Below are 12,511 nucleotides of genomic sequence, written 5' to 3'. Positions count from 1 at the left end.
ATGTATGTGATGCAAGATGATCACTTTCATCACAACACTCCAAGAGACTTGACCCTTTCTTTATATCTTCTGTAGTACCATTATCTCTATACACTTAAATGTATCCATTCCTGCTAGATATAATAATGATATAGCAGAGGCTTGATTACTCTTGACCTTTAGCTACCCATAGTGTGGCTTCTTTCTTTTAGCTACCTATTTTTGGTTCATTATGTGATGGTCCAGTCCACTTAGCTTTACTTGGACTGTCCACCCCTTAACATGATGGACTCACCTAGCATCCCTATGTCAGCTATGTAAAGGACTATTTTCCCTGCTAGTTATTAGGAAAGTGAGTTTTGCTATGAGCAATTTTGGATCTTTGATATGAGAGTAGTTTGATTCCACTATGCAGAATTGTAACCAGAATCCTTGACGCTATGTTTAGTGTCTTACCAACATTTTAAACAGAACTGTAACCAGAATTTTTGATGCTATGCTTCAAATTTTTCTAACCTTCTATCTTCCATTTTTATGAAGATTGGAACCTATACATCTACACAATGTATTGACAATTATTAATGTCCTACCAGTTTGCTGTATATAATTTTAGTGACAGTAATAAATGTTCCAGTGCAGTCAACTGTAACTTGCCTTTGCATATGTTTATTGATATATACCCTGACTTCATTTAACAGAAGACATAAAATTATCAGACCTTAAACCAGATTTTATACAACAACCATCATTGATAAAATGATATCACTGTCATCAATTTTCAAATAACTTGTTCAATAATCTTTTAGTCATTTACTTATCTTACTTGCAAGACATAAGCAGAAATATTAATTACTTAGCATTACAAAAAGAAAAAAAAAACTTACTTTTTAAGTTGAGAATAAACAAACGGAAGGTATTTAAGTTTCTTTGTAGCAGCTTTTTTTGATTGGTTTAACTCTCTATCTTCCTAAAAGGAAAGCAAAAAATTATTTTAGTTGAAAAGATTAACATGTGCATTCTACATGCATTGTTACCATAAAAGCAGTAAGCAATCAGTTATCCAAATCAGCCAGTTTCATTCTTGATAGAAACATTCCATTTTATTTCCTTTACATCTTGTCCCAGTATTTTCTAGCAGTAGTCAATACTTTGAAGAGTGCAGTTATTTCGTACACAACACAAAAGACAAAATGGACTTTCTGGCAACAGTGAATACTTTGAAGAGAGCTTCACCCAGCTGACTTTCACATAATACATACAATGATGAGACTGGTTTCATACATTTCACAAATTTTTTTCTGTATTTACTGTCATGCTATTCAAGAGTGGATTTTTTAATTTACTTTATCACACACCAGTTAATAAGATCTGCTACTTCCCTCATAACTAATCCTCATAGGATAAAAACAGAGTGTTCTTTTTATGCCAGGCTTATGAAGAAAACTTTGCAAGTAATAGATTTCCAGGGCAACAAGAATGAAAGGATGGTTCTTCACATTTAGATATTTGAATATTGCTTGAAGAGATATTTTTACAGTTCATATGCTTCCTGCCACAGAACTACAGAATAGGAGTGAAGTCTACTATTAGCAAGGCAAATTAACGTAAACAAAGTTTTGTACCTTGGTTAGAACAGTATAATGGCAGTTATGAGGTCTAAATTTATAACCATGGAAGAGTGGGATTAGTAACTCAAAAACATAAGTTACAAATTATCTTAGATAAATAGAAAACAATAAAATGAAATAAAACCTAAATTATTTGAAAATATTTCCAAACATTCTTTTATTTAGAATATTGCAATGGAAGTGCATTGGAATTGAGTATCATCAAATTATATTTACTAAATTTTATTTCAATGTTGAAATTCTTTTTTGAACAAATTAGTCATTATACAGAAATTGGCCTGTGTGTTTACTGTCATATTTAACATGAGACCTTGCATTATTTTTAAGTTGTGAAATTGACTTTAATTTATGAGAGACAAATAATGAGCTTCTCTATAAAAGATAAACAGAATGATATCAATAAAGCAAGAAGTGGAGGATCCTACAGTCAGAAAGACAGAAAATCAGACACCAGAGAAAGAAAAATGGGAATATGACAAAAATCAAACTGTACCTCAGCAGCTACCTTCATTTTCTGTACCATATCAGCAATAAGGTCATCATTATCATTAATGATGTCAATATCTTTCCGCCTGCGACGATTCCCTTGTCGTTCAGCTTTCTTCTTTTCTAGCATGACATCGAAATCAGATACAAAATCCCTGGTCAAAGAGGAAGAGTTTTAAAATGTTTAATGAACTAAAAGTTGATATATGTATTTAAGTAAGAACAACTATGACATATAATAAGAGAATATACTAAAAATGTCAATGTATACTATATAATAATGTATCAATAATCCATCTACCTTCAAGGATCATGCAATTATTCCTGATCACTAAGCGGCAAAAATATTTATTTTATATATCTTTACCTTTATGAAAGTCCTCATCTCAAGAATCAAAAATTGAATCTCCTCAAAATTTAAACATTGATATCAATACTGAGTGTCTGTCTATTTATGAGGAAGAATGACTGTGACTCTCACAATTCTATTAACACTTCTTTTCCAACACATTGTCAAACATTAGATTACTACCACCACCATCATTATCATTTTAACTTTTTCATGCTTGCATTGGTTAGATGGAATATAGTTAGAAACATAAATAAATTGTGTGTGTATCTACACATTTATATTAATATACCTAATAAGAAATCATTCTATCAGTGCCTAGTTTTTCATTTGTGCCCTTAAGTCTACTATGTATGGTTTTAGCTCCTTAATATCACAGTACACCTTTAAAAGGCATATTGTGATATTTCAGATTAGTATTTCCAGTTGCATGTAATGCCAGAAAGTAGTTGCCTTGAATATAAATTCACTTGTCATGATCTGTTAATAAATTAGCATGAGGTTTTCATTATTGGTGCACTAACAGAAGGCCATAGTACTTCTTGCACAAATTAATTTTACAATTAGTGAACATCTAGTCCAGCAACTTAATTCTATTAAGTCAGTGGGGAAAGTTTTATGATACTGGATTAAATTGAAAATGTTGTCAAAAACAACTTGACAGCACTTTAATTTAATTCAGTATCATAAAACATTCCCTGCTGACTTAACAGAATTAAGTTGATGGATTATATGCTCACTAATCATACAATTAATTTGTGCAAGGAGCACCATTTTTAGAGTTAACCTTCTGTTAGTGCACCAATAATGAAGACCTCATGCTAATTTACTAACAGATCATGACAAGTGAATTCATATTCAAGGCAGCTACTTTCTGGCATTACATGCAACTAGAAATACCAATCTGAAAATGTTAGCCAATACAGACTGGTATTGCTTATCTTCTCTTGGTGTAATGTTATTAAATCTGGAGCTAAGAAAAGGCATCTTATGACATCTGAAGACAATTATATCAGGGATATGCAATGATCAAAGAGGGAAGTGAAGTGGCTGAGAAATAGTTAAAATAATTTTTTACATATCTTTCAACATTATTATGAGCTTAGAGAGCCGTCTTTCACCAGGTATTTTAGAAATTCTCTCACTTTTCAAACACTTCTTCAATCGTAATACCTCTAGTTTTATACTTTAATCTGCTTCATTATAACTTTTAGATATTATTTTTAATTTATCTTTATTGAGTAAAGTTGGATATATGAGTAATCGAATGTAGCACGTCAAGAAAAAAAATTGTACTGATTTGGACATTTGATGTGCATGGAAAATGACAGCTGCAAATGAAAGTGTCTTGTACTCACAGTAAATGGCATCTCTGGAAAAAGAGATTGAAGGTAAAATTAGGACTCAAGATGTTGTGTCTCACAAAAGAGGTGGCAAAACATGTTAAATGGAGGAACTGGTGGAAGCTGGGGTATATGTAGTCAGGTCTCTAACTTACATTGTCACCTACGAAGTTTCTGTATGCTTCCTATTCAACACTCTCACACCTCTCTCCAAAATATTGCACCATACCACCAAATGCAGTGTCTTACTGTCAACCATTTCTGTCTATCCATCACTTGCTCACTCTCTCTCTCTCTCTTACTAGCAAACAAAGTAACTACCACTAATGTGCTTTTCTCGCATAATAAAGCCTGAATAATGAGGTTTTGCGTTGGATTTATCAGTATACTTTGCACTGTCCCTTCTGTGCTGCTCAGAATCCCTCTCTCTTCCCCAAACCGCCCTATTATTCGACATCCATCACATATGCTCTTCCTTATAAGATAACATTACTACCTTTTCTATACAGGTAGCTGCCACTTACTCTCTCCTAGATGACTTATTATTGACATCCATTACACATTCCTAACATTTCTGACACTTGCACTTTCTCAAACCTGTAAATACGTAGCTGCTATTATTGCCTCTACCTTATTACTCTATGGCATCACTGACTCTCATTATACTCTGCCTTTGTCTCTCTTCATCACTCCTCTAGCACTGTCTCCTATTTCTACCTCCTCTTCCACACTATTATTTCAATCATTCTGTTCCTCATTTCATAAACTCTCTTCTTTCTCCTTTTCATCCTATTTCAGTTTTTACCTCTTTCCTGCCCACTCCATTAGTTCTGTTGCCCTGAGCAAATGAAGAACTACAGCAGCAAGGACCCCTTTTTGTCTTGCAAGATTCAAAGCAATCTCTCTAGTGCTAGTGTTTCAACAAAATGTACCTGGTACATCCTGTAAAGCAAAGATAGAATAGAGTTGAGAGGACTCTTTAGTCCTATTATGTCAAAGACATGGCCTCTTTAATGCTGGTATCATAATAAAATGCACCACTACAGGCTGTAAAGGGATTGATGTTATGAAGGGCATCCAGCCACCAAAGCCATTCCCAAAGAATGTATTACAAGTGAGATGAGGGAGAGGTACTGTCTTCCAAATTTTGGTCCCTTGACCGAAACTAGGAGGGTAGTAAGAAGTAACTTGAAGTAAGAACAAATTAAGACCTTGGTAACCTATTCAATCCGTGCCTGTATCGAAAGTGGAAGTAAAAAAAAATGTTGATAATTATTTCATGTGATTTTTTTAAATCTGAAAAGTCTGAAGCCAACCATCTCTCTAGTGTGATATCAGTACACAGCATTAAAATTGCACTTCCTCGTACCAATAATTTCTAAATAAATACTTACTCTCTTTGTGAATCTCGAACAAGTTCGTCATTTTCATCATCTGATACCAGAGGAAGACCTTCATTATTGTCATCATTCAAATCAGTCTTTTGTTGATCATCATCGTCATCGTCATCATCATCATCATTATCCTCATTCTCAGCTTTCTTTTCCTTCCTCTTGGGGACAGCTTCTACATCAGCCTCACCAAAACCCTTGTGAACAAGAGATGAATTCAAATAAAATTGTATTTCAAAAGGAAAAATAAAATGTTTTAAAATGATATTTAGCACACATGAGATATTTATTGATGTGAAATTAATTCTGATGACTACAGAAGATGTAATGGTAAGCTCTGGTTAATGCAATTTTCAAGGGAATTAAAACAAATGTGAAATAATTCCAATCAGGATCATGGAGTTAACTCGGTAGTCTTCACTATAGTTCAGATGACAGAAATCCCTGATTACAATATATTGCGTATAATTAAAAACCAGTGCACAAGTGTCATCAAAAATTATAACAGCTTTATTAATTATGAAAAATGCTTTTCAGTAAGAAAAACATAGTTTCTTTTATAACAATCTTTACTGCAAATACGTTATGTAGTTTATTTTCAGTATGTAAAAGAAAAGGTAAAATTGAAGACAAAAACTACTTAGTGTTTCTTTTAAAATAAATGTGTGTGTGTAAGGTTAAGAACTTTCAGGTTTGATTTCACTGTGTAACATCTTAGACAAGTACTCTCTTCTATAAACTTGGGTCGACCAATAAGTTGTGAGTGTAATTTAGTAGACGGAAACTGTATGAATGTCCATAATACACGGGAAAGATGAATGAGTAAGTGTGTATTGCACTTGCTTTGACATGAGCATGACTGCAAACAAAACTCATCATTCATTAGAGGAGTATCAACAATATTTGTTTGTAACTTTGTTGATTTTTTACATGTAGGTTTGAAATTTTGTCAGCTGGTGTTTAAATACCAATGATTTACAATTATGAATTTTTACCTTTCTTTTGTTTGTTTCTTAAATTTGACATTAATGGACAGATTGAAATAATTAACAGGTGTAAAAGCAATGACTTCATAGACAAACACTAAAATTGGACCACTGTGTCTTAACAGCTGTTTCGCTGCTAAAATTATTGAACAACGACCCATATGTCAGCCTCTAACAATTACACTACTTTTCAAGAACAAGTGAATAAATATGAATTAGTCAAATTACAGGTATAATCAGTACAGGATTTTATTCTTTTTCTATATTTCATACAAACATTTTCATTGAAAAGCAAGTATAAAATTCTTTTAAAAGTCAATATACTATTGGCATTGTATTCTAACACAATTTACTATGTAGATTTACTTAACAGAATGTGTCCAGTAAAAAATACATGTTAATAGGTGAGACACAGATGAATACAGAAATGAACATACTGAAAATTATTATATATTTCCATTTTTGCACATTATTTGTGTTCAGATTCAAAGAATTTGTAATATTTGCATTTCTGTGAAACTACACTGCAATAAAATATTTTCATGCTATATTCTTATCATGAAAGTGTCCAAAGCTCCCTTTTATACAATGGCACTTTACAAAATGAAATTTTAAGTTGATTCCTTCAGCAGCTTTTTTCTTGTGCAATGAACACATTCAACACATTTTTTTCCTATAATTTATTTTTCAGTTATGAATATTCAATATTCTCTGTTTATATCCACATCAGTTAATTTTGCTTTTCTCCCTGTTCTTTTTGAAGCATGTCTTTTAAAAAACATTCATTTTAAAAACACTCTAATAATGAAGAGTATTATCAATCACTTTAGGCCATTATGTTTTGCAACACAGATTCATTTTGTGCATGTGTGCACCTTAGTCTTAGCTCCTCCTGCTCACCATGGAGCATTGGGCAACAAGATCTCCATAGAGCATGGTTGCAAGCCCATCCAAAGCTTGCTCCCAGGCCAAGCCTAAGCCTGCCAAATCTTCCACCAGAGTTATCAACCAGGTCTCTCATCACTCTAAAGTAAATCCATACTAATGAAAAACAACTATTCTTAAGCAAAATTATTCTTAGCTTCGATGTAGCTAAATCTAGACCTGATATTTCTCAATTCAGAGTAAAAAAATTAAAATATCAATAGAAATTAAACAAACAGGCCAAAGTGATCTATTTATTGCAGACTATTTGATAAACAAAACTTTCCCTTTGAAAATGATCTGAGAGTATTTCTGAACAATAAAATTGCTGAAAAACTATCAATGAAAAAAACTTAGATTTGTCTGCCATGTATTTCAACTCAAACCTCAATCCTCTCCATCAAATCATAGAAACATCATTCATTTAGAATACATGTTTGTACCAATAAGCCCAAATTAAAAACATTTATTCTCACTAATATAAACTTTTAAGCACCCAACAATTAAAATATATTCAAAACATTCTCATCCAGTCATTGCAGATCATTAACATTCAATAATCATAAGTCACTATAATGTGACATCACACTCAATATAGCTCTAAAATACTAGTGACATAATGTAATACCTCAAACTCTTCATCTTCATCACTTGAGCCAAAAATATCAGCAATGAGTTTCTCACCAGTCCTGCAAGATAGAAGAGAGTGTGAGTATGTGTGTGTGCGTATACACACACAGAGAAAAATACATGCAAACAAGTGTATGTATGTGCATGCATATACAGTCAGAATCATTTTGATTTCTTGTGTTCTTGGTTAAGATAATTAAATTGGTTTCTTATAACATTGCAATATACAGAGATGAAAAATTAGTCAATTATAGTAAAACTTACTCTTTATCACTTTCATCATCTTCGTTTTCACTTCCTTTGGCTAGAATGTAAAAGATAACTGAACTTCAAAAAACTAGCAATATGTAATTAGCAAAGAGTAAAAAGAAATGATGATTATTTGTTACTGGATATAGCTTGTGCAGAACCTTCCAACGTTTTCATCCCTTCCCAACACTTTAATGGTTGTGGTTGTTTAGCCTATGGTCAACTTTGATTAAGCAAACTTTTGATTACAAGGCATTTCAGTCATTACCATCCTGTTTTTATTGCTTTTTCTTTTTTTGCCAGTGTAGCTAGGACATTATCCAATTAGTTGAGTTAGGAGTCTTTCTGCAACATTTTATGCCCTGGTCCAGAAATTTGATACACCTGCAATTAATCTGTCTAAGGAATTTCCTTTACCTTCGTAGCATTAAACTATGATGCTGCTACACAAGTCATCAGGTATGACCTCTTCCTGGACAATCAGATAAACTATATGGGTGACTAGGCCATATTCCACTCCGCAAGATACTTTAAGCATCAGAGTGGTAATTCCTGATGGGCCAGAGGCTTTACCTATCTTCATATCCTTAACTGCTTTATCTAACATGCAGTTGTTGACTTAGATAGTTGGTCCCTCTGTTGGGTTCACATTAGGAAGGCTCCCTGTTCCAAAGCATTCTCCGTGTTTAGCAGCCTTTCATAGTGACACTTCCATGCCTCTTTCCATTCAGAATCATTAAGTGCATGTGTACCATCAACCAATCAAAAATACTTATCTTCTACAACATCATCATTTTCTCTGACACACTGTGTTGCAATCCGGAACAAAAGAAAGGCTAAAAAATGGCCCTAGATGGTGTTCAGAAGGGCATCCAGCTGTAAAAATCCTGCCAAAACAGTCACAGAAGTCTGGTGCAGGCTTTGGCCTGGCCAGCTCTTATGGTACCGTCCCACTAGCATGGAACACAAACGTTAAATGATGATGATGATGAATGAGCAATTAAGAAGATGGATTGGCAGAGTTTTTGCAAGCAGATATGTTAAATTACATATTTAGGAAAAGGACAGAAAAATCAGCAACAATCATCTTAAGTTAAATATTTTGTACTTGGCAGTAAGCAAATGAATGACTGAATGAATCAAAGTCTCATATGCAAGAATTTTTACAATGAAAAAGGAAGCTAGCAACAGGAGGTGGGTGAGGTTAGAAGACATCTAACCAGCAGTGGGTTAATATAAGAAGTCTTGCTTAAGACAATAACATACCACATTTTTTATTATCATCATCATCATCATCATCGTTTAGCGTCCGTTTTCCATGCTAGCATGGGTTGGACGGTTCTACTGGGGTCTGTGAAGCCAGAAGGCTTCATCAGGCCCAGTGAAATCTGGCAGTGTTTCTACGGCTGGATGCCCTTCCTAACGCCAACCACTCCGTGAGTGTAGTGGGTGCTTTTTACGTGCCACCCGCACAGGTGCCAGACAGAGCTGGCAAACGGCCACGAACGGATGGTGCTTTTTATGTGCCACCGGCACGAGGGCCAGGCGAGGCTGGCAACGGACACGAAACGGGGCGGTGCTGGCAACGGTCGCGAAACGGAAGGTTCTCTTACATGCCACCGGCACTGGTAACACATCTGCAATTTCCATTGATCGATTTCGATAGTAATAAAATGCTTAAAAATATACAAACACTTCAGTTCATCATCATCATCATCATCATCGTTTAACGTCTGTTCTCCATGCTGGCATGGGTTGGACGGTTTGACCGGGGATCTGGGAAGCCAGAAGGCTGCACCAGGCTCCAATCTTATCTGGCAATGTTTCTACAGCTGGATGCCCTTCCTAACGCCAACCACTCCGTGAGTGTAGTGGGTGTTTTTTACGTGCCACCTGCACAGGTGCCAGGCGAGGCTGGCAACGGCCACGGTCGGATTGGTGTATTTTATGTGCCACCGGCACGGAAGCCAGTCGAGGCGGCGCTGGCATCGGCCATGAGTCGGATAGTGCTTTTTACGTACCACCAGACCAGGGATCCTGGCTGGTTCAATTCGATTTCGATTTCGCTTGCCCCAACATGTCTTCGCAAGCAAAGGGGGTTGGCATAGGTGCCTGTCGTACGGTCGGATTGGTGTATTTTACGTGCCACCGGCACGGAAGCCAGTGGAGGCGGTGCTGGCATCGGCCACGAGTCGGATAGTGCTTTTTACGTACCACCAGACCAGGGATCCTGGCTGGTTCAATTCGATTTCGATTTCGCTTTCACTTGCCCCAACATGTCTTCGCAAGCAAAGGGGGTTGGCATGGGTGCCTGTCGTCAGATGAGGTTCTATATCGACTTCGCTTGCCTCAACAGGTCTTTGTGTCCAAGGGAGAAAAGGCATTCATAAGTGGGCTGGGCTCACTTGTCCTGCCTGGTCTTCTCACGTACAGCATATTTCCAAAGGTCTCGGTCGCTGGTCATTTCCTCAGTGAGGCCTAAAGTTCGAAGGTATATATATATATGTAAAACTTTTGCACATGTGACCTTAGTTTATTTGGTCTTTCATTTGCCTCTAAGGCTTTATATTTTAGCTTCTCTTCTTTTGGAATTTATTATTTCGTGGCAATTTGCTGTACTTGAGAAGACTTGTCAAAGTGAAATTGAAGTCATGGACAGTACCAGTAACACATAAAAGGCACCCATGCCAGCAACATGTATAAGGTACCAGTGCGTGTGACACATAAAGGCATCTGTGTTGGTGACACAAAAAAGGCACTCACTACACTCTTAGAGTGGTTGGCATTAGGAAGGGCATCAAGCCATAGAAACTAGGCCAAAACAGACTGGGGCCTAGTACAGCTCTCCAGTTTACCAGATTCAGTCAAATCGTTTAACTCATGCCAGTATAGAAAACGGAGGCTAAATGATGATGATATATATCATCATCATCATCATCGTCGTCGTTTAGCGTCCGTTTTCCATGCTAGCATGGGTTGGACGGTTCTACTGGGGTCTGTGAAGCCAGAAGGCTTCATCAGGCCCAGTCAAATCTGGCAGTGTTTCTACGGCTGGATGCCCTTCCTAACGCCAAACACTCCGAGAGTGTAGTGGGTGCTTTTTACGTGCCACCCGCACAGGTATATATATATACTTTAAATGGCCATGAATTAGATAAGCTAAGGAAGGATCTAATTGCTTTCTTCCAAAGGATGGGCTTACAGATTACAGTAGATACTAACCTTAAAAGTGTAGATTTCTTAGATATAAATTTAGATTTACAGTCAGATAAATTCAAACCTTACTATAAGCCTAATGATAAGCTATATTATATTAGCAAAGAATCCAATCATCCACCAGGTATTCTTAGAAACTTAGTAATATAGGTAGACGAATGGCGTCAATTTAGTCGGAAAGTAAGCTTTTTACTATACAGTAACCTAGTACAAAAGTGTTTTTCTATAATTTCTCAATGAACAGCATTGTGTTTAACATCTGATTAATTTTCTTTTTCTTTCTTTCTTTCATTTTGAATTTTATTGAACCAAAGTAAAAATACCAAACTCAAAAACAAAGGAAAATACTTGTGGAATGATATGAAATCTGTAGTCTAAACTCTCTCAACCACTGTGCCATTTCAAAACAAATACAACAAAATGAAAATAAATGAATCATCAGTTCCATATCATACTAATTTACCTTTGGATGGTTCATCTTCAGAATCAGATAATATTCTTTTAGTTGACTTTTGGGTAACTCTTTCAGCAGTTCTGCCATGAGACGTTTTATTATCTCCATCATCATCATCATCATCATCAGACTCCAGACCAGTTGATAAAGCTCTATAATTAGCAAACCAAATAAATATATACATAAAGAAATAGAGCATAAATATCAATATAGAGAAATAATATTGATTTTGATTAGCACCAAATCAGACTCTACTAAAAGAAAAATCTTCAAGGTGACACCCCAGGATGACAACAGACTAATAACAGAAACATGTGAAAGTTACCCATTATATTTGCACTTGTGCAAGTTCACTTTGCCAACTTCTCAACCTAAATTGCCATCTGCCAATGGATGAGAACAGTTGTATAAAGAAGTGCTAATCACTTCATGTGGATAAAGCTTCCAGGAAAGGGAGACCCAGTAAGACACAGAATGAATTAATGAAGGCTAACCTCAGGACCTTGAACCTCACAGAGGAAATAAGAAAAGAAATGGGATGATATGCAATATGCTGTTCTTGAGAAGACCTGCCCAGCTTGGCAAAACTGAGTTCTGTTCAGCTGTGTGTGCAAATATATATATATTCACTGTTGTGCCCTTCATCCAATTTCTTTTCCTTGAGATACCTCATCACCTCCCTAACTGCAGTGATATCACTTACTTTTCTTACTACCCAGAACCAATACTATCTTTCATTAGGAAAGGACACATTGAACAATATAGTTCTACATGAACAAGAAGATAGCAATATAGGGAGAATTCACAAAAAAAACAAAAATGAAGACAGGTGGTGTAGACAACAAACAAAACTGGTTGAAGGATGATGATGATGAT

At 35.6% G+C, this 12,511-nt stretch overlaps 1 protein-coding gene across 1 annotated transcript in view; it reads right to left on the bottom strand.

Moving 5' to 3' along the window:
• The window catches only part of LOC115215733 (IWS1-like protein), a 41,848-nt gene that overhangs the window by 8,823 nt on the left and 20,514 nt on the right, over positions 1–12,511 (bottom strand). The window contains exons 4-9 of the mRNA XM_029785024.2: positions 11,645–11,787; positions 7,981–8,020; positions 7,715–7,775; positions 5,180–5,373; positions 2,101–2,248; positions 864–946 (exon numbers count right to left, since the gene is read on the bottom strand). Of these exons, the coding sequence (XP_029640884.1) occupies positions 864–946; positions 2,101–2,248; positions 5,180–5,373; positions 7,715–7,775; positions 7,981–8,020; positions 11,645–11,787 (669 nt within the window). The remainder of the gene's footprint in view (positions 1–863; positions 947–2,100; positions 2,249–5,179; positions 5,374–7,714; positions 7,776–7,980; positions 8,021–11,644; positions 11,788–12,511) is intronic.

The sequence above is a fragment of the Octopus sinensis genome, linkage group LG9 (genome assembly GCF_006345805.1).
Source record: "Octopus sinensis linkage group LG9, ASM634580v1, whole genome shotgun sequence".
In the NCBI taxonomy this organism is placed as follows: Eukaryota; Metazoa; Mollusca; class Cephalopoda; order Octopoda; family Octopodidae; genus Octopus; species Octopus sinensis.
The sequence above is the reverse complement of the archived record's forward strand: the minus strand, read 5'-3'. Positions and strand labels throughout refer to the sequence as shown.